Consider the following 20051-nt stretch of genomic DNA (forward strand, 5'->3'; position numbering starts at 1 on the left):
ATCTCTTAGAATCTACCAAGTTTGAAATTATAAGACTCAAAAATATTCTGTAGAAATCACTTGATTTTGGCACATAATAGATGTTCAGTGACATTTCCCCACACATCTTATTCTAGAGTAAACTCCAAATAGAAGAGCTAAATGGAAAATTTTTAAATGGAAAATTGGTAAATTTTCTTTAAAGTTTGGAGTACAAAAATATTTTCACTGTGATACAAAGCCCAGAAGCATAAGTGATAGATTTGACTACATAAAAATGTCTTAAAGTTTAACTTTTGCCTGTCAAAATAACCTTGAGCAAAGTCAAACACAAGACAAATAAGACTGGCAAACTGATTTATTTGGAAGACTGAAGCAGAACAGAGAAAACTGCTTTCTCTGATGACCAACTCCTTGAAGATTCAAGGAGGCTCACAGAGAAAAAGGGTGGGGCAGGGGTGGGGGTGTCTGCTTACTATCCTGAGGAATGTGGAGACTAAGTTTCTTTCTGTTCTGTACTAATAGGAGACTGATACTTTTGGATTATGTCTTGTGATAAAACATCCTCAAGAACACACATAAAAGGAAGAGAAGTTGATGGAGATAAACATGTACATATAAATAAATAGCCTATCACTGATAAAAGTTGGCTAAAGTATAAGGCTTGGATAGGTGGGATGGATACACCTCAGGCAGTGATAATAAGCTGCAGGCTTATCCCCACCCGCACCCCTTCTCTAGCTCTGCCCCTACAAACCCATTGCATGGAATTGCTGGGTCTTTGGCTCTCAGGGGAGCCACATAAAAGGGAGGGGAAAGGAGGTGAGCTTGGTCTCTGTCCCTGAACTCAACAAGCAGAAAGATCCCTCCACCTTCCTTTAGAAATACAGGGGGGAGTAGGGCAAGAGATAGAAGTGTTTAGGGACAACCTCTCCTAGAAACCAGTGAGACCGTGAGTAAATGAAACTACCCTAATAATCACCTATCACACTCTCTCATACAATCTACCCTTCCGGTTATATCCAGTTAATCTTCTGTGTTCACTTACCCTGTACTGTCCCCCCATTCTGGACTACTTACTGTTTGCCTAGTGCTTACTTACCAAATGCTATCCCTATCTCCCTGAGTTCAGACTCCTGTTCATGCTGGTTCTTGAAATGCCCTCTCGTCCCATCTTTGTTCATTAATATTTTACCCAGAGTTTATAGACTAGCTCAAGTAAGCTGTTCTTCCATCTACATGTGCTCTCTTCCTCTTGGAATTTCCCAAGCACTCAGCACCTCTCCTCAAGAACTTCACAGGTTCAGCACTGCACTGTCGTTATTTGTGGATATGTCTTATCCCAGTTACGTGGCTTTTAGTTCACAGTTCCTGGTTCAGGGACAGGGTTCATTTTTTGCAGTGTTCACAGAGTCTGGTGCAGTATGGAACATAGTGCAAGTATTCAGTAAGTTTTTGTTAAAAGAGGAATAAATGTACTTGTGAATAAATGGAGTCCCCAGATGCACATATCTAGAAAAGTTTTGCCAACTAAAAACCCAAATGCTCTTTGATAAATGCAGACAGGTATTGTGATCTTCAAAGAGAGTGATGTTCTTCTGAGGGAATAATGATAGAGCAATGATTTCAATTTATGGCATACCTATTGTGTGTCAGAGGCGTTACAGCTGTAGGTTATCTCATTCAAACAATGCAATAGCCCTGTTGCCAAAGGAGATTATAACATTTATTGAGATCTTACTATCTACTATATCCTCTTCTAAGAACTAGATACTTATTACATGATTTATAATCCACAGTTATTTGGTGTGGTAGTAGTAGCATTATCTCTATTTTAATAGATAAGGAAAATAAAACTGAGGTGAGGGAACATACCCAAGATTCTCATAAGTTATAATAAAGCCAGGATATAAATGCCAGCAGCCTGACTCCACAATCTGACTCCTTAGTCAGTAGTTATTCTTACCCATCTGTGGAATGGCAAAACTGAGTGTGGTTTAGAAGGTTTAACTTTCCTCCAGACACACAGTTAATTAATAGTGAGGCTGGATTTTGAAAGTAGAACTATATATGATTCTACAGCTTCATATCATCCCCTAACATCTTCTACTTCCCTTACAAATGAACCTCCTCTCCTGTGTGAGTGGCAAAGTTTTGGGCCTCAATTCAATAAGACAGGATGGAGTCTAGGAGAAATAATAATCTAGAATATCTATACATTTATATCTAGCTATAAATATAAATATCTATAGATATGATAGCCATCTATAGGTCATCTCAATGCCTAAGAAACAAATTTTTATTCCCCCCCATCAAATATAATGCTATATCAAATACCTGGCAGGTGCTCCAGGGTCCTAAACCATCAATCCCATCTCCAAATAAAGAAGAAATGCAATGAAATGTGAATTACTTAATTCATAAATGGATGGGTTATGTAAGTCCCTTTGACATCCTCTGAACCATTCAAGTCCACCAATGGGACGGAGGTGGGGGTGGAGATGGCAATAAGAACAGAACTCAAGGCTGTGAGGCTTCTGTAGAACTAGCATTATCAGGTCTGTGTATGTGTGGTGTGTGGACCAATACTGGTCCTTGAACTGTTTGCTACTGTGCTGTGAAAAAAAATTACAAACCAAAAAGTAAATATTTAAAAACATTTATGGCAACCTGCCTTGGTATGCGATCCAGACACAAATCCAGGAGCTCCCTGACTGATTCTGAACTTCAGTTGCCTTATTAGAATAAAGATGGCTCTTCAGAAAGCAGAGATATGGATTAAAGACACTATTTGAAAGTTACAAACCCAGGGAAGTAAGGGTGATGAATTAAGTGGGAGTGAGGCAAAGAGAGACATGAAGCAAAGCTATAGGAAGATGTGAAAGACAAAATCACATCTCAGAGCAGCCCCCAGCAGGGAGAGAACAGTGGGAGTTTGTGTAGCTCTCCTGTCTCATTACTCAAAGTTCATGCACAGGATATAATTACTCAGATTCTTGATGGTACCTTCTACCCCTTGACAGTAACTCAGGAAGCACACACTGAGGCAAAAAAAAAAAAAAAATGCCCTTTTATAAGTTTTAAAGTAGTGTGGCAACTTGGCATGATAGGATCAGCTTATGGGTAAGAATGTATTAGGAAAAAATCACCCTACCATTTATGAAATCCTTGATATTCATAATATTTGTATTATAGCTCTTGTTTAAATAAAGAAATCCTTATTCCAAAAATTATACTGATCTTTATGTAGCCTCAGCAAACCTGAGCAAAACTTGAATTCTGGAGATCTTTTAAGTAGCTAATGAAAAAAATTAACTACAACCACCCATAGACATACACAAGCGCACACACGTGCACCCACACAATAGACAGTTGGTCTTTAGAAGAATTGCTAAATCATCTAATCAATTTTTAGCAAATTACTGTTCACATACTGTGGCATGTGGTTTATATGTTGCCCAGATAGACTCCTGGTAGTTATTGACCCTCATTTCTCCTTGTCTTTTTTTGTTTTTTGTTTTTAGGATAGAGCAGAGAGTATTTTAAGAGAAGTAGCTGTTAGTAGGATCCAAAAGCTTCTTGGGTGACCTCCACTTCTTGACACCAACACTCATGTTTTCAATGTTATAAGCAGGTATTCATGAGTTGGGGATAAGCAAGAAAGCAGTTAAAGAAACTAGAGCCATGCCAACACCCAGGTGTCATCACTGATCTCTTTTGAAACTTCAACCAAGCCTAGATCCTAGGACAGCCTGGGACTGAGATGCATAATGTGGTTGCCATGGGTCAGTTGGGATGTAAGGTGTCAGTGGAGCTCCAGATCAGCTTATTTCGTAGAAATAATGTTCTTGATCCATGCACTGTAGCTGGAGAGGTCAGTGAAGACAATAGTGTGTCCTGTCAGAATACATCCAGTTGCCCAAGACATAACTCCTTGTAATTCATAGCCACATATGACTGGTGCAGCTGTGACCACCTGCCAGACAGAGTAGAGCGATCAGAACTTCCCTCCCACCTGAGAATTCCTCAACACCTGAACAAAAGTGAAAGCCACTGTATTTGCCATGCAAATGAGCCAAGGAAATAAGAAAATATTTTGAAGGCTTCTCTTCACTGTATTAACTACCCCCAGTAACCCATAGAGACAGAAATTTCAAAGCAGTAGCTGGAAAATAGCTTTGAATTCACAGAATATCTATTTCTCTCACCTCTAACACAGGGAAGAGGATAGAGAGTCATCCTTCTTCAGCTCCTTGCTCTCAGAGCTCTTAGGCTGACTGTAAATTCCACAGCCTCGACAAAGGATGAGTGGTAACAGAGACACAAACCCAGGAAGAAAAGCTACATATATAAAAATGAAATAAGGAAAGTTACCTGGCATGCCTCTTGGCTTCCTACTTTGTTTCGCATACAGAACATGTCTTCAAGGAATTTTTCACCCAGTAATTTTGTGCAGTCTAAATGAGGATTCAATTGTATACGAATGTTGTGCAGGTCATAGTCTTGATTTCCTGAGCACAAGAAATAAGAGATACTTCCATTCCTGTCTGCATTTTCATAAGGCATCCTGCCTCCTCCTCTTTTGGGGCTTATTCTTGGTTAAAATAGACTGTAGCCCTGGCTGGTGTATCTAAGTGGTTAGAGTATCAGCCTGCACTCTGAAGGATAATGGGTTAAATTCCAGGTCAAGGGCATGTACCTGGGTTGTAGGTTCAAACCCAAGCCCCAGTTGGGGCACATAAGGGAGGGAGGCAACCAATCAATGTGTCTCTCTCACTTTGATGTTTCTCTCTCCCCCTCACTCTCTTCTATTCTCTCTAAAAATCAATGGGAAAAAATATCCTTGGATGAGGATTGGCAACAACAAAAAAAAGAAATGCAGAGAAGAACTGATGTAACACATCATGGATTAAACATGTCCTCCTGCTCAGTTTATCATCAATGAGCAAGCAAGATCTGAATCCAAGCTTTGCCATCACCAAGTGTATTACCATGGACAATGAATTAATCTCCCCGAGTCTTGGTTTTCTCGCTTAAAAGATATAAATCCTAAGAAAACATGATGTATGATGACAACTGAATTAATACGTGGAGGGGACTTAGTGCCTAGTACATAATTAGTGCTCAATAAATGGTATCTATTGTTGATGTTGTAATAACAATATTACTCTGTTAGACAAAGGGAAAATATGATTTTCACACATTTTCAAGTTAAGATTAAAATAAGTTAAATAATGTGTCCATAACCCTATAATAAATGGCAGAACCAACACTCAAGCATAGATACTGCATCCTAGCCCCCTGCTGCATGTGCCAATATGATATATACATGTGACCCCTTGATTTAGGATTTGATTCTCAAAGCCCTAAAGGAGACCCCCCCCCCTCTTCTACTTTAGAGAGTCAATATAGTTGCTCCATTTCTAGTTTCGTACATGTGCTTAGAAATCTGGCACTGGGCCTATAAATTTCAATTCCTTTCCCTAATTCCTCAGAGGTCTGAAGGTGTGAATATATCCAAGAATACAACTAACTCTTCCTTTTGACAGTCACTCACCAAAATAATCTTCACCCTGTAACCAGGTGTGAACCAAGCAATCTTTAACTTCATTATTCACAAGAGTAGGCAACTGAAAAAACTCAGTGACAAAGGTGAAAGGTACAGACAACTTTATCAGCATGAGGTCATTTTTAGGAGAAGTGGCAGTGAAGTTTGGGTGAATGAAGATCTTCTCATAAGGTATAATCTCCCCTGTAAAGTCTTGAAAACTTTGAGAACCACCAAAAAAGATGACCTGGAGATCTCTAGAAAATTAAGGGGGGAAAAATGATAGTATCACACATCACAAGGCTAATCTCTCTCTCACTCACACACACATACACACACATAGATCTCCTTCTATAATTACCCATTCCACCTTCTCTTCTCATCTTTGTCCAATTGATCTTTTATGTGTAGCTACCATGAAGGTTGTGCATTATGTAAATTCAATAAGGTGCCATTTCCATAGCCTATGATGTGATTGGGCTCTACTCTTAGCATAATTCCAGAGAGTAGTTCCAATTCAAGACCAAGAAAGTTGAAAGATGCATGCAAATGGGTTGTCAAGGCTTCTATGAAAGTAGTAGGTTCTATTAGGGAAGCTCCTTTGATGGGAGGGAACAAGAAATGTGAGATTGTACAAAGAAAGCTTAGAGAGTTGAAATATTTTTAAGTTAGGGAGGCTCGCCTGAATACACTATGCTTTACAACTCTATCAAAACTTTGCTGGATCAACAAGGTTTTCTGGTGGTCCTTTAGGAGAACAATAGTAAAAAAATCCTGGATGTTCCACTGAGATCCATTTGAGATCTACTTACTATCCTGGCTCAACACTCTGGTTTCAGAACAGGACACCTCCCTGAGTCTTTCACTCAGGGGTCTCTCCAACCATGAAGGTAAGGTAAGCAACACATTGGTAACTGAGCACCACTTTTTTGTTGAACTCCAAAATGTCAAGTTTACTTTGTCTCCTAACAACAATACCATTTGTCTCTCAGTCTGTTCTTGTAACTTTGTTGGGAGTTTATAAGATAAAGTCTAAAGGGATAAGACAGAAATGGGCCTGATAAGTCCATCCTTGAGCAAAGACCATGGACTGACAAGTTTAGAAGATCTCATCAAAGCAGCATCCTTTTGATAAACTTTGCCTTGGGTCAATTTTACAAGACATTGTACATTACAAGAGCTTTCCTTTGTCATGTTTTTGTGTCCCTGAGAACTACTGTCCTATTTTCACCTGCTTGGAGTAAAGGATTTTTCTGGGCCTCAGGTGGGGATGACAGGTCTTTGGTCAAGTTGTTTTACTGACTATCGCAGTTCTCCTTGGATCTTATCAGTCTGTTTGGTCATCTGTACCAAACATGTGCTTCCTTCATATATAAGTTCACATGATATCACTCTAAAGGGCATAATTTCCCATTCAAATAGGCTGTCAAGAAATTGCAGTGGCTACTTTGAGGAACTTTTGACAAGAGCAAGATTGTTCATTTGAGAGATACATTAGAACAAAAAGGGAATAAACCCTCGTGATAAGAGTCTCTCTTGTCTGTCTAAATGAGAAATCACTTAATGGATCACCTCCTCCATTTTCATCCCTGGGAATTAATAAGAATTGATGTTTTAATTATTCGACATGATGGAATTGTTAGATCCAACTTATTGTGTAAATCAGCTATAGCAGCTCTCTTGTATGTCTGTGTTTGTCAAATTGGCTTTTTCTGCTTCTAAGATTACTCTCCTTTCTTGTAGAAGAAAAATCACTCACATTTACAGTGTTAATAGCTATATAAAATGTGTCCCCTCTTATATTTTCTTTTCTCCCTTAATTTCCCTTTTTACCTTCTCTTAAGAAACTACTTTAATTTGCCATAAAAGATGTTTGCAAGTAAATACAGAAGTTTATATTGGAGAGAATTCATGATAAACAGATGACTCAGGTAAATTATGTTGAGTGAATTGGGGCTTAAAATAACTCAATGGCATAAAAAACTAAACTATGGCCCTAACCGGTATGGCTCAGTAGATAGAGCGTCGGCCTGCGGACTGAGGGGTCCCAGGTTCGATTCCGATCAAGGGCACATACCTTAGTTGCGGGCACATCCCCAGTAGAGGGTGTGCTGGAGGCAGCTGATCGATGTTTCTAACTCTCTATCCCTCTCCCTTCCTCTCTGTAAAAAAATCAATAAATATATTTTTTTAAATAAACTATGGTGGAAAAACAACATTGATGGCATATAAGTGAGAAGGGACACGAGGAGGGCATTAGGATATTTTTTAAATTTAGACCTTGTTGCATTAAATATACATATTAAAATGAATAAAGTTCTTCCCAACTAACATAAAGAATCAAAGCAATTCTAAATAAATTCCAACAGAATTTTTAATTGAACTTGACAAGTTGATTTTAAAATTTATTTAAAAGAATACCTAGGTGTTCCTGATTTAGAATAAGATGGCTGGTCTACCCTATCAGATGTCATACATTCATGATAGAGATATAATTATTATGACATTGTGGTATTGGTCCAAAAATAACTAAAACAATAGAACAGCATAGAGAGTCCAGAAACAGACAGATAGATACAGGAGCAGCATTGCAGATCACCAGGGAAAGAGGGAACTGTTAGATAAATCATATTTGGATATTTGGTTTACTCTGCTAAAAAAATAAAATTGGATTCCTATTTCACACAATTCATAAAAATCAATTCCAAATGATGTATTTAAATATGAAATTAAAGCTTTAAAATCTGTAGAAGTAAATTTAAAGAACTATATTTCTGATCTTAAGGTCATAATGAATATTTTCAACTAAGCACAATCAATACCCAGTAACCACAAATAAAGATTGATAATTCAAGTATTAAATTGAATTATATCAGAGTTAAGACTCTTATTCATCAAAATACATCATAAAAAGGAGATCAAGCCACAAACTGGAAGAAGAAAATTTCAAAATATATTCAACTGACAAAAGAGAAATAACTAGAGCATTTGTCAAAGTCCTACAAAGCAATTTTTAAAAAATTCAATACACAAATATTCAAAAGAGTAGTCACTGCTTGTTGTTTGTTGATTTGTTTATGGTAGCCATTCTGGCAGGTGTAAGGTTATACCTCATTGTCGTTTTAAACAGAACAAATGCCCATTCGTAGATAAATGGATAAAAGTATTGTGGTACATTTATAGAATTGAATACTATGCAGCTATAAAAAAAAAAAAAAAAAGAAAGATCTCTTACCCTTTGAGACAGCAAGCAGAGACCTGGAGAGTATTATGCTAAGCAAAATAAGCCACTCAGAGAAAAACAAGTATCACATGATCTCACTTAAATGTGGTATCTAATAAACAAAATAAACTGATGCACAAAATAGATACAGAGACATGGAAGAGACTGATGAATCTCAGGGAAGGGGGGTGGAGGAGCAGGAAGACATTAACCAAAGAACTTACATGCATAACCCATAGACACAGACAATAATGTTGTGAAGGCCTGAGGGGGGTGAGCAGGGTGGGGGGGAAGAAGGGAGTCAATGAAGAGAGAAGAGGGGGACAGCTGTATACTTCCAACAATAAAGATAAATTTTAAAGAAAGATATTTCCTAAAAGAAACATTATTGGCAGAAGGAGGAGGAGAAATAAAATGCTAATCATCATTACTAATAAAGGTAATAAAATTAGGAGCATAATAAGATATTTGATAGTCAGCAACAACAACAAAAGTTGGACAATACCCAATGTTGGCAGAATAAATTACTGGAGGATGTGTAAAAGCTAATATTTGCATCCTCTATAGCCCAACAATCCCACTCCTAATTATAGTAGTCTCCCCTTACCCATGGGCAATATGTTCCAAGACTCCCAGTGGATGACAAGCTGCAGATAGCACCAAGCCATATATATACTGGGCAGGACAAAATGGAATGGCACCAGATTTCATCATGCTACTCAGAACAGGTGCACAATTTAAAACTTATGAATTGTTTATTTCTGAAACTTTCCATTTAATATTTTCAAACTGCAGTTGACCACAGGTCACTGAGACCATGAAAAGCAAAACCATGGATAAGGGGGGACTACTGTGTTTACTCTAGAGTTATGCAACAGGTATACTTGCAGATATAAATCAATATGGGTACCCACCAACACATATAAATATTGCAGATATATACACAAAATATTCTTTAAGGTGCATGGTACAAATATGCTTACAGTAACACTGTTCAAAATAACAGAAACTAGAAATAACTCAAATGTCTGTTAAGAAAAGAATGAACAAGTTGTGGGACATTTGAACTGAAATATTATACAACAAATAAAAATGAAATATAATCACATGCTTAACACTTTGGATGAATCTTAAAAATATTAAGAATGATTTGCAGAATTAATTTTACATACATTAAGGTATTATACCACATTATTTTTCCTTCTGGACATGTTAAACATAAGAATATGGGATGTTCCTTGGTCAAATGTTATCTGATTAGCTGAGCTCTCCTGGACCATCATAGGCCTAGGATTTCCTGACCAGCACAAGTAGTATTGAGGCCCAGCTTTGGAGCTTTAGAGCAGAGGGGACTGACCCTCAGTACTTACGGTAAGAAGCAGTGTGCTGCTGTCACCACCCACCGAGGGGCAATCAGAGTCCCCACACAGGGCTGGTAACTAGATTTCAGATATAATAAGTACAGCATATGACCTAAGTCTTCCGTATCTTCACTAATAAATGGAACAACACCTGGGACACAGAGAGAAGAGAATCAACAGATAACCCAGCTGATTAAAGGAAACGGGCTGGTTATGGAGATTTTAGGATGCCAGTGTCAGTCCATATCAGTATTTACCACTTATTAATAACGTGGGCCCCATACTATGGTACTAGAAAACCATACAATAAAAACACTGTACTAAGCACTTCCCATACTTTTAGATTTTTTTTTTGTAGGGTAGATACATTTTATATTACTTTACAGATTAAGAACTTAACATTAGGAAAGTTCCTTGAGGCCATACAAATAGTGGATTATGGTGGTTCAAGGATTCAGACTTCAGTGTATCTGATTCCAAACCCGATGTATGCACTTATTCTCTACCTGACTTCCCTACTTCTTTCCAGACATCCTTGCTCATTTCCAGTCTCTTAAAATCTTACTATTTCTTAGTTCTATCCAGCCACAGCTCCCTGACTTTTCCTACTAGTCAATTGTAGGGATGCTCTAGGACCAGACATCATGACTCTAAGGGAATCATTTCTAAAAGCAAGGCTAGAAGACCCTCTATACTATATAACTCTTAATCTTATTCCTTCCTCTGCACCCAGCAATAGGGGTGGTCTTTTTGTTAAGTATGTCCCACTTCATGACCTTCACACTTGCTGGTTCCTCTGTGTGAGTGAAACAACCTACCCATCCCCTACTGCACTTAACTTCAGTCAGTCTACTATAGGTTTAGGAAGCATTACATATCATTAAAAGACAGACATTATTTTTCCCATTTTTCATATAAGAAAACTGAGGTTCAGAGAGGTTAGGGTATTTGTCCAATGCCACTTAACTATTAAGTAGAAGAGCATTATTGATTAATTACAGAGCCATACTAATTTCATTATGGGCAAGATAATTTCTCTGTGCCTCAGTTTCTTATCAACTAAATAAGAACAATAATACTTATCTCAAAAAGTTTTAATAAGAATAAAATGAGTTAATATGTAGAAAACAGGGCAGTGTCCATTATATAAGTACTAGTAGCCCTCTGCACGAATCCATGCACAAGTAGCTCACTGCCACTTGCCTCAGGGGGCCACCCGGCCCACCACCACTCATAGCTCTCTGCCACACATAGCTCTCTGCCCCACCCTCCTGCTGTTTGGTCATTACGAGTCACAGTGTAACAACCATTTGCATATTACCTCTTTATTATATAGGATATGCTTTTATGGTGGTGGTGGTGATTTGACTTTTATTATTTATTACACATTTTAAAGCCTCCCCCAAAAATCTACTTTTTCCTTTTGAATCACACAGCAAAATACCTGCTGTCTTTGCTTTTTATTTTCTTTTATAAATTTCTATGCCCTCTTCCAGGATCCTATCTCCATCCTCCCTTCTGACATCCTCCATGTTTCAACCAAAGAAGGTTATCAGACATTCAGAGGAGGTTTTAAGCCCATAATAAAAAGGTGTAGTTAGATACAACAAATCACTGAACCTGTACAGAAAATGACTGGTATGTTACCTACTTCCCAAACTTCCATGTTCCTGATCCACCAGCTCTCCCTCTCCAACAAGCTCCAAACCTCACCCCACCCCCCAACAGAGTCCTAATCAACTTGGCCGTCACTCACCAGTCACCATCAGTAAGGTTAATAGGACACACTTCATGTTGATGCCTGAATCCTGTTCTGAAGATAAGGATGAAGTGGAAACTTGTAGGCACAAAGCAGGGATAGAACTTATAACCTGTGTGGGGATTCAGTGGGAGGAGGTGCAGGAGATTGAACCAGGATGAGGACTCTATACAAGTTTGTAGTCTCAAGGGCTCTCTTTCTGGTCTTGAGCCTCAGTGTAAAACAGGACAGTAGATATAGAAATCTTCTCAGCCTAAGTAAAAATCCACCCTATGGAATGATGAGTTCCTAGGATTTTAGCTTTATCCACCTCATCTAGGGGAAAGAATTCCAAAGTAGGAGTCAATTAACCTTCTGTGGAGTTAAAAATTCATCCCAAGTTCATTCCCTTGCCTCTCAGTTTTTTCACCAGTTCCTTCCCCACAGTGTGTGACTTGCACCCCTACCTCTACATGTCCCATTGACCCCTCTCTGTTCTGGACTACTCTGATGAAGCAGAGCTGTCACCACCCCTCTGTGTGACACTGACTCACCTCCCCTTTATGCATATGTCACACTCAGCCCACCCCTGCTCAAAACTGCTTCACTTGTACATATCCATACTACACAACCACAGATATCAATTTGAATAAAAGTTCCCAACCAATACCCATCACACTGTCCCCTCAGACATGGCCCGCTTACGCTCACTTGCTCTCTCTCTCTCTCTCTCTCTCTCTCTCTCTCTCTTTCTCTCTCTCTTTCTCTCTCTCTGAATTTTCTATCTTCCTTTTTAAATTTTATTTTGGTGGCAAAATATGACAGGAATATTACTTAAATGGTAAACCAGATGGCAGAATAAAACAATAATAGATTTAGAGTCCCATAAACTTGAGATATTCTGTGGAATAAGGCTGGGGACAGATATGTCTCCATATGTACAGAGAAGCTATAATAACAGTTATAGACAAAGAACTTAATAACAACTAATTTACAAACATATGAGAAAATGTTGAATATCTCACACACATACATACCATCTACCCATCCATAAAATTCTAAAGTTAATTTTTCAAAGAGAAGCTTTAAGAACTATCAATAACCTAAAACAAAAAGGGAAAAAATGAATGGGATTCATAAGCTTAAGGATGAGTTAAGGGCTAAAGTTATTAATATTTAAAAAAGAAAACTCACATTAAGTTTGGTAGGCCTCAAAAAAAAAGTGCATAGGCTGGCCAGGTGGGAAAGGGGTGTCAAAGAGGGATGAAAAGAAAGGCTGACAAAGACAAAATGAGATGAGGATCAAGGGCGGTCCCTAAACCATGCTCGGGTTTATTCTTTAGGCAGTAGGGAACTACCAAAGAGTTTTAAGAAGACTAATATGACCTCATTTGGATTTTAGAGAAAAAACAATTCTGAGTCAGAGAGAAAGTCAATTTGGGAAACAGTGGATGGTCACATACATTAGCTCATGGGAGACAAGTTTATGACCTAGATTAGAATGACAGCAGTGAGAATGGGAAGATATGGGTAGATTTTAGGGATTCCTCAAAATAGGGAGGATTTGGGGACTGAGTGGTGAGAAAAAGAGAGAAACCAAACGAGTGAAAGGTAGATTTATCTCCTAAAATAAGGAAAACAGATAAAAGAGTGAATCTGAAAGGCTGGAGAAATGAGGGGTGTAATTTTAACATGCTAAATGTCAGGGGCCTAACGAAGATGCCAACAATGGCTTCTAAGAGGCATATGAAGATGTGGGATTGGAAGTCTGGGCTAGAGATATCAATTTGAAACTCATAGAGAGGTCGGAGTCCCCAGTGCTAACCTCCTCCAGAAAAATCTATTGTTTTTAGAGATCTTTCCCTAGATAGTGCCCCGCTTTTCTGCTCTTAGATCTCACACTCCCAAACCAGGCCTCCCACTCCTGTCCTAGCCCATAGTATTTCCAAAATATCTGGGAGAAACAACCTCCGAATAAGTATGTCTCTTTCTCAACTTTTCACCTGTGTTAACTACGTCCATCCTACACCACAGGAAACCTTCCACAACTCCATGCTGTCTTGGACCTCAGTATCCAGGGTAGGGCAAAAGTAGGTTTACAATTGCTCTTATGGAAAATAATACAATAATTAATAAATAGTAATACAAGAATAAGCTCTGTGTTTCATGTACCTACAACCTTAAACCTACTTTTGCCCCAACTGCATTTCCTTAAGCAGCCCTCTCCACAATGTACCTCTGTGTTCATTGCAAAAGTATGTGCCACATCTGCTTTTCATTTCACACTCAAGGGACTTGGTGTGAGGGAACTTTGTGTAGTTTTCCAAGATTCATGAATGCTGGTTGATTAGTTGCAGCCTAGAGTATGTGCTTGAAAAGCTGTGTTTATCCAGTAAGACCCAGATTTGACTTCTAGTCTTTCCAGTCCTGTGTGATTTTGAGAAAATTAAATTCTCCCTGTTTCAGGTGTCACCTACAGCTCCAGAAAAAAAAATTATATCAGCCCAGCCCTGTCTCCTCTTTCCCCAGCTGTGACATTGAAATGAGATTGTGGGCTTAAGAAAATTTAAAGGTTTATAGTGATACAAAGTGTAATTTACATTATATTAGAGTAACTTAATATAAAATTACTACTAACAATGTCTCTAAAGAACTTAGTTCAGTGCCTAGGATTCAGTAAGCATTCTATGGGTGTTAGCTGTCAGCATTATTGCTCTTTTTCTTGTTAAAGTGTATTCCCAATTATTCCAAGATGAAAGAGGCAGATAATTGGCTGAGAAATCTTTTCATTAGGTTAAAAAAACCACTTAGAGATCCTGCCTTCTTAATTGTCATGTACATATAGTAGATCCTATAGCTGATGTAATCTAGAATTCAAACCATTTTCCAAATGTCAAAATAACTGCTCTATGAATGCTTTTTATTCCTATACTAGTGGCCCTGCACACGAATCAGTGTTCAAGTAGCTCGCTGCCGCTTGCCTCAGCTGGCTACCCCACCCTTCTGTAGCTCTTGCCACTTGTAGCTCGCTGCCCCACCCTCTTGCTGATAGGTTGTTACCATCACGATGTAATGGCCATTTGCATATTACCTCTTTATTATACAGGATTTTCTTAGCTCAAAACTGTTGATCAGGATGGTCAAACTAAGTTGGTGGTGATGACCGAGTGATGAAATAGTAACCCCAGGGAAAGATGAAGCTAATGTAATAAAGAAGGGAGGGGCTGAGTGAAAGTATAAATAACTACTAGGGGGTTCAGAGCAAACTTGGGGACACTGTCTTCTTGAGCTAAGGTGCAGAATCCTGTCCCCTATAGTCCTGGCCTCAGACACTCCATGGAGAATATAAGTCCTGAGTCTAAAGCTCCCTTTCCCACAGACAGCTGAACTACTTTTAGTCAGATGGGCTTTTAGGAACAGCAGATAGAGAAACCTGGATCCAGAAATCTAAAGAGATAGGTTTCTTTTTCCTTCCTTCCCTGAAAGACCCCAATAGAGAGGTACAGTCCCCTCCTTCCCTGGTGCAGAAGGGCCTCCATCTGTCTAAGTGGAACCCTCTTCTGTCCCCATTTAAGCCAAGAGCTGCTTTCCAATCTCATTGCCATTGTGCGTCCCCATGCCTAACCATATCCACTGATTCTACCAGGTGTTCTCAAGAAGACTGAGCTGAAAAAGTTCCATACTCTACTGATCTTCTCCTACATGTCACAGGGAAAGATTTAGATTGCTATGAAATTTATCTTCTATTTGAGTGTCCTTGTTGGTATGTATCCATGACCTTCTAATCTATCCTGAAAGACATGGGTTATGTAGGATGGAGTAAGGCAGATGCAGAGTGTGTAGAGGGTGCAAAAAAAGAGTCAAGAGAAAGGGTCATGAGCAGAATTAGGGTTTTCCCTTCCTATGCCCCATTCAAGGGCTTTCAGTGCTAATAGTTGGTTTGAATTTACTCCCAAACTTTATTTATATATTTTTGCATTTAAATGGTTTATTTGTTGCTTTTCTTATTTTAGACCATTGAATTACTGGATTTAATTATTTTTAACTTAAACTTACCAATATTTCCTTTGCTGTTCCATATTTATAAATATTATTTATACAATTTAATATGTATGATGCTCCATTTGTACATGTACTTTTTCATTTCAATGTCCAACATTACTGTATTGGATATTTAGGTTTCCAATGTTTAGCTACTATAAAGAGTGCTAAAATGAGCATATTTATTCATAATTTTTTCTACATCTAATTATTTTAGTAGAATGGATTCTTGGGGCTGGAACTATTAGATCACAGGTGATGAACCATTTATAATTTTTGATACCTATTTCTAAATTATTTTTCAAAAAGTAAGAATCAATTCACATTCCTACAAACAGTGAATGAGAGTTCTTCTCATTGTACTTTCCTTGATTTAATCTTATCAACATTAAACAAAAATGATTATTGTAAATATTATATAAAATGGTATGTCATTTCAATTTATATTTTTATTAGGAAAAAATGTCAAACATTTCCTGGCCAATTACTTCTTTAAAACTGTATATATTCCTTTTCAACTAGGAAGTTATTGATGGTATTATTTGTTATAAGAATGTCTTATATACGAAGACATTTTGTTTTCTCAGGAGCATTTTTCTCCACTCACTCGTCTGTGCAGAAAGAAGACCATGCTCCCTATTTGGCTTACCTCAAGTCTCACTTCAACCCCTGTGTGGGTGTCCTCATCAAAAAAAACTGGGTGCTGGCCCCAGCTCACTGCTACCTACCGTGAGTGTTGGGCATCCCCACCCTTCCAAAACAGCTACTACTCATTCTGTATCAGTGGTTCTCAAATAGAGGCAACTTTCCCGCCAGGGCACATTTGGCAAAGTCCAAAGATATATTTGATTGTCACAATGGAATTGGGGGTAGGGGTGGCTGTGCTATTGGCATCTATCTAGTGAACAGAAGCCAGAGCAAGGATGCTGCTAAACATCTACAATGTACAGGACAGCCCCCACAACACATAATCACCTAGCCCAAAATGTCAATAGTGCTGCCATTGAAGAACCCTGTTGTATGTTGTAGATATTATATGCCTCAACCTCTCATCATTTTTCTCAAGTTTTGTACTGACAATATGTGTTTGATAAGTTAAGGACCAGCAGATAACTTATGATGCACTCAAACTGGATAAATTGAGGAGAATTTTTAAAAAGAACTAACAACAAAGGTATGGACAAGGGAAATAGGAAAAACACAAAGAATAGTTCAGTACTCCCATGGTTAGTATTTGAAAGGTGCAGCCTTAGCTGGTTTGGCTCAGTGGACAGAGCATCGGCCCATGAACTGAAAGATTGCAGGTTTAATTATGGTAAAGGGCCATATACCTCTGTTGCAGATTCGATACCTTTCCCCAGGGTTGGGGTGAGTGCAGGAGGCAACCCATCAATGTGTCTCTGTCACATGGATATTTCTCTCTCTGTCTGTCTCTCCCCCTTCCTTCCACTCTCTCTAAAAATCAATAGAAAAATATCCTCTGGTGAGGATTAACAAAAAACAAAGAAAGATGCAGTTGCTACCCCTAGACCTAAAGGGGTGAGGAGAGAGGGAGGGGACCTAAAGGGGTGAGGAGAGAGGGAAGGAGAGCTAAAGAAATCATTTTATAAAAAGACCACCTTATATGAGTTATAACTTTTCCTCATGAGACACAGCCAACAGCCAATCTGTGGAAACCATGTAGGAAAGGAGCCAGGAGGATAAATACTCCAACCTCACACTTATTCCTCTGGTTACTTCTAGTGCTTCCTACTAACCAAAACCCATTGATTTAAATCAACATATGCTACAAAGGTACAGAGCAGGACAAAGTAGGGCTGGGAGTGGATCTGATGAAGCAAACAGGAGCTATCCAACATTCAGGTCATCCCATTCTCTTACTTCTGCCAGAACAGAAATGCCCAACTGGATAGGTTGGCGCTGGAAAGAAGGGAAATAATATATCTGTGCTGTGCACAATTTTTTTTCATTCTTTATTGTTGCAAGTATTACATATGTCTCCCTTTTCCCCCATTGACCTCTCCCCGCCTGCTCCCCCCCCCCCCCGTCCCCCAGCACAGGCCCTCACTCCCCTACTGTCTGTGTCCATTGGTTATGCTTATATGCATGCATACAAGTCATCCATGCACAATCTCCCTCTCCTCCCCATTAAAGACTCTACATAAAAATATAGAAGTTAAATGCTCCGCCACTGGCTGTGGGACTAAGGGTGACTTCATCTGAAAAATGGGGATTAAAAATAGAATTCATTCATTAGTTTGTTGTGAATATTAAATGAAGTAACCCAGAATCCAGATGGAGTCCCTGGCACAGTACTTGGCAGAGTACCTGGCACATTGTGACATTCAATATCAGCTTTGGTGAAGGTGATGGTGATAGTGATGGTGATGGTGATGGTGATGATGATGACAATGATGATGATGGTGATGACAGTGATTACTTCCAAACCCTCTCCCTCCAGAAATCTGAAAGTGTTGCTGGGAAATTTCAGGATCAGAGTCAAAGATGGGACAGAGCAGACCATTAGCCCCATCAATATTATCCGCTACTGGAACTTTAGTGATAGCTACCCCCAGGATGACCTCATGCTCATTAAGCTGGCCAAGTCAGCCAACTTCAGCCACAAAGTCCAGCCTCTCGCCCTCGCCACCAGCAACGTCCGGCCAGGCACCGTCTGTCTGCTTTCAGGTCTGGACTGGAGCCATGACAACAGTGGTGAGTGCACCTCTCACAGCAAGTCAGGGCCATCAATTATCCCTCAAGAAGATCACTCATGTCTGTAGAGATGAGGAGAGAGGGGAGGAGATTGGGAGGATTGGGGGGAGGGAGAGACTACAGGAGCAACCTGGCAAAAAGAGACCCCCTACCCTAGAAGTCCAAAGCTCCTCCTTTGCCAGGATGTCTGATGCCCCATTGCCTCTTTAGGGCTTTAGCAGCTGGATCACAGGCCATCTCACTGCACATAGGACAAGGGTCCTGATTGTCAGAAGCAGGATTCATATTAAAGGGATTGTGCTCCTCCCTCTCGTACAGGCTCGTTAATATGCAGAGGAGACCTCTGAGGACTTGAGTCAGGTCACCTCGTATTCCTCCAAGCCTGGACACAGAGTAGAAAGAAAACTGTGCTTTTTACAGAGATATAAATGCTATTTCAAAATCCTCAGGATTGACTCTCATAAATGTCCAGGATCATATCCTCCCCTTTTCTTACTTCTCCTTTTTCTCAGACACACAACCAGAACCCCGGCTGCAGCAGAGGGTGGAAGGGCTAAGTACCAGCTGTGAACAGGAAGGGTTCTCTCTCCCTTCTCCCCTCAGGCAGGCACCCGGACCTGAGGCAGACCCTGGAGGCCCCCGTGATGTCTGATAAAGAGTGCCAGACAACCGAGCAAGGAAGAAGCCACAGGAACGCCTTATGTGTGAAATTTGTCAAAGTGTTCAGCCGAATTTTTGGGGTAATCTTTCCTTTATTTTAGCTTTCATGAAAATGTATGTATCTAGTTAACCACTTAATCCTGATATTTAAAAAAGAGATAGAAAGTTTTCATCATCTCAAATTTGTTGAGAATCTGATAAGGCTGCAGCAAGCCCCACTGTTTCTTCAGTAATGGGCTCTCCTTACAAATGTCTCTATTCATTTAAGGGCTTTGTGTCGGGCCTGCAGTTCATAATACTTTTATTCTCATAGCTGCAAGTGAAAATGGGCATTGCTGGCAAAAATAATTTACACTTTTCAGAAATTGATGCTGGCTTCACCAGTTCAAATAAATGGGGTTTGACTCATTTTACATGTGAGTTCTAAAGAGGTTTTTCTCTAACTTTCTCAAGATCACACAAGGCTAATGAGAGCAAAGCCAGATGTATGTCTAGAGCTTCCTGTCTCCCAATTCAGTGCTCTGGTGATGCCCCAGCATGCTACCTCTAGGCAGGGCTCGCCCAAGTTGGGGACTAGAGGGCTCCTTTGAGGAAAAAATCTGACCATCTCTCTCTCTGTGCCTCTCTCTGCACCATCTCTGACAGGAAGTGGCTGTCGCTACTGTCATCTGCAAAAACAAGCTCCAGGGGATCGAGGTCGGACACTTCATGGGCGGGGATGTCGGCATCTACACCAATGTTTACAAATATATACCCTGGATTGAGAACACCACTAAAGACAAATGA

The 20051-nt window shown here is 39.4% G+C and overlaps 1 protein-coding gene and 1 pseudogene across 2 annotated transcripts; one reads left to right on the forward strand and one right to left on the reverse strand.

Annotated features, from left to right (window-relative positions):
• Positions 1 to 3784: 3784 nt before the first annotated feature.
• LOC307108074 (putative inactive serine protease 58) lies at positions 3785 to 11904 on the reverse strand (annotated as a pseudogene). The gene is made up of 5 exons: positions 11868 to 11904; positions 10121 to 10262; positions 5537 to 5784; positions 4354 to 4490; positions 3785 to 3955 (listed from the first exon to the last, which is right to left on the reverse strand). The product of its transcript is annotated as a putative inactive serine protease 58 (transcript).
• Positions 11905 to 15578: 3674 nt separating this feature from the next.
• Positions 15579 to 20051, forward strand: PRSS37 (serine protease 37; the record flags this gene model as incomplete). The annotated part of the gene is made up of 5 exons (XM_079785732.1): positions 15579 to 15612; positions 16478 to 16619; positions 18352 to 18609; positions 19213 to 19345; positions 19911 to 20051. 5 exons carry the CDS (start codon positions 15579 to 15581, stop codon positions 20049 to 20051), a joined length of 708 nt encoding a protein of 235 aa, XP_079641858.1.

Source organism: Cnephaeus nilssonii (assembly GCF_951640355.1).
Source record: "Cnephaeus nilssonii genome assembly, chromosome: 12".
In the NCBI taxonomy this organism is placed as follows: domain Eukaryota; kingdom Metazoa; phylum Chordata; class Mammalia; order Chiroptera; family Vespertilionidae; genus Cnephaeus; species Cnephaeus nilssonii.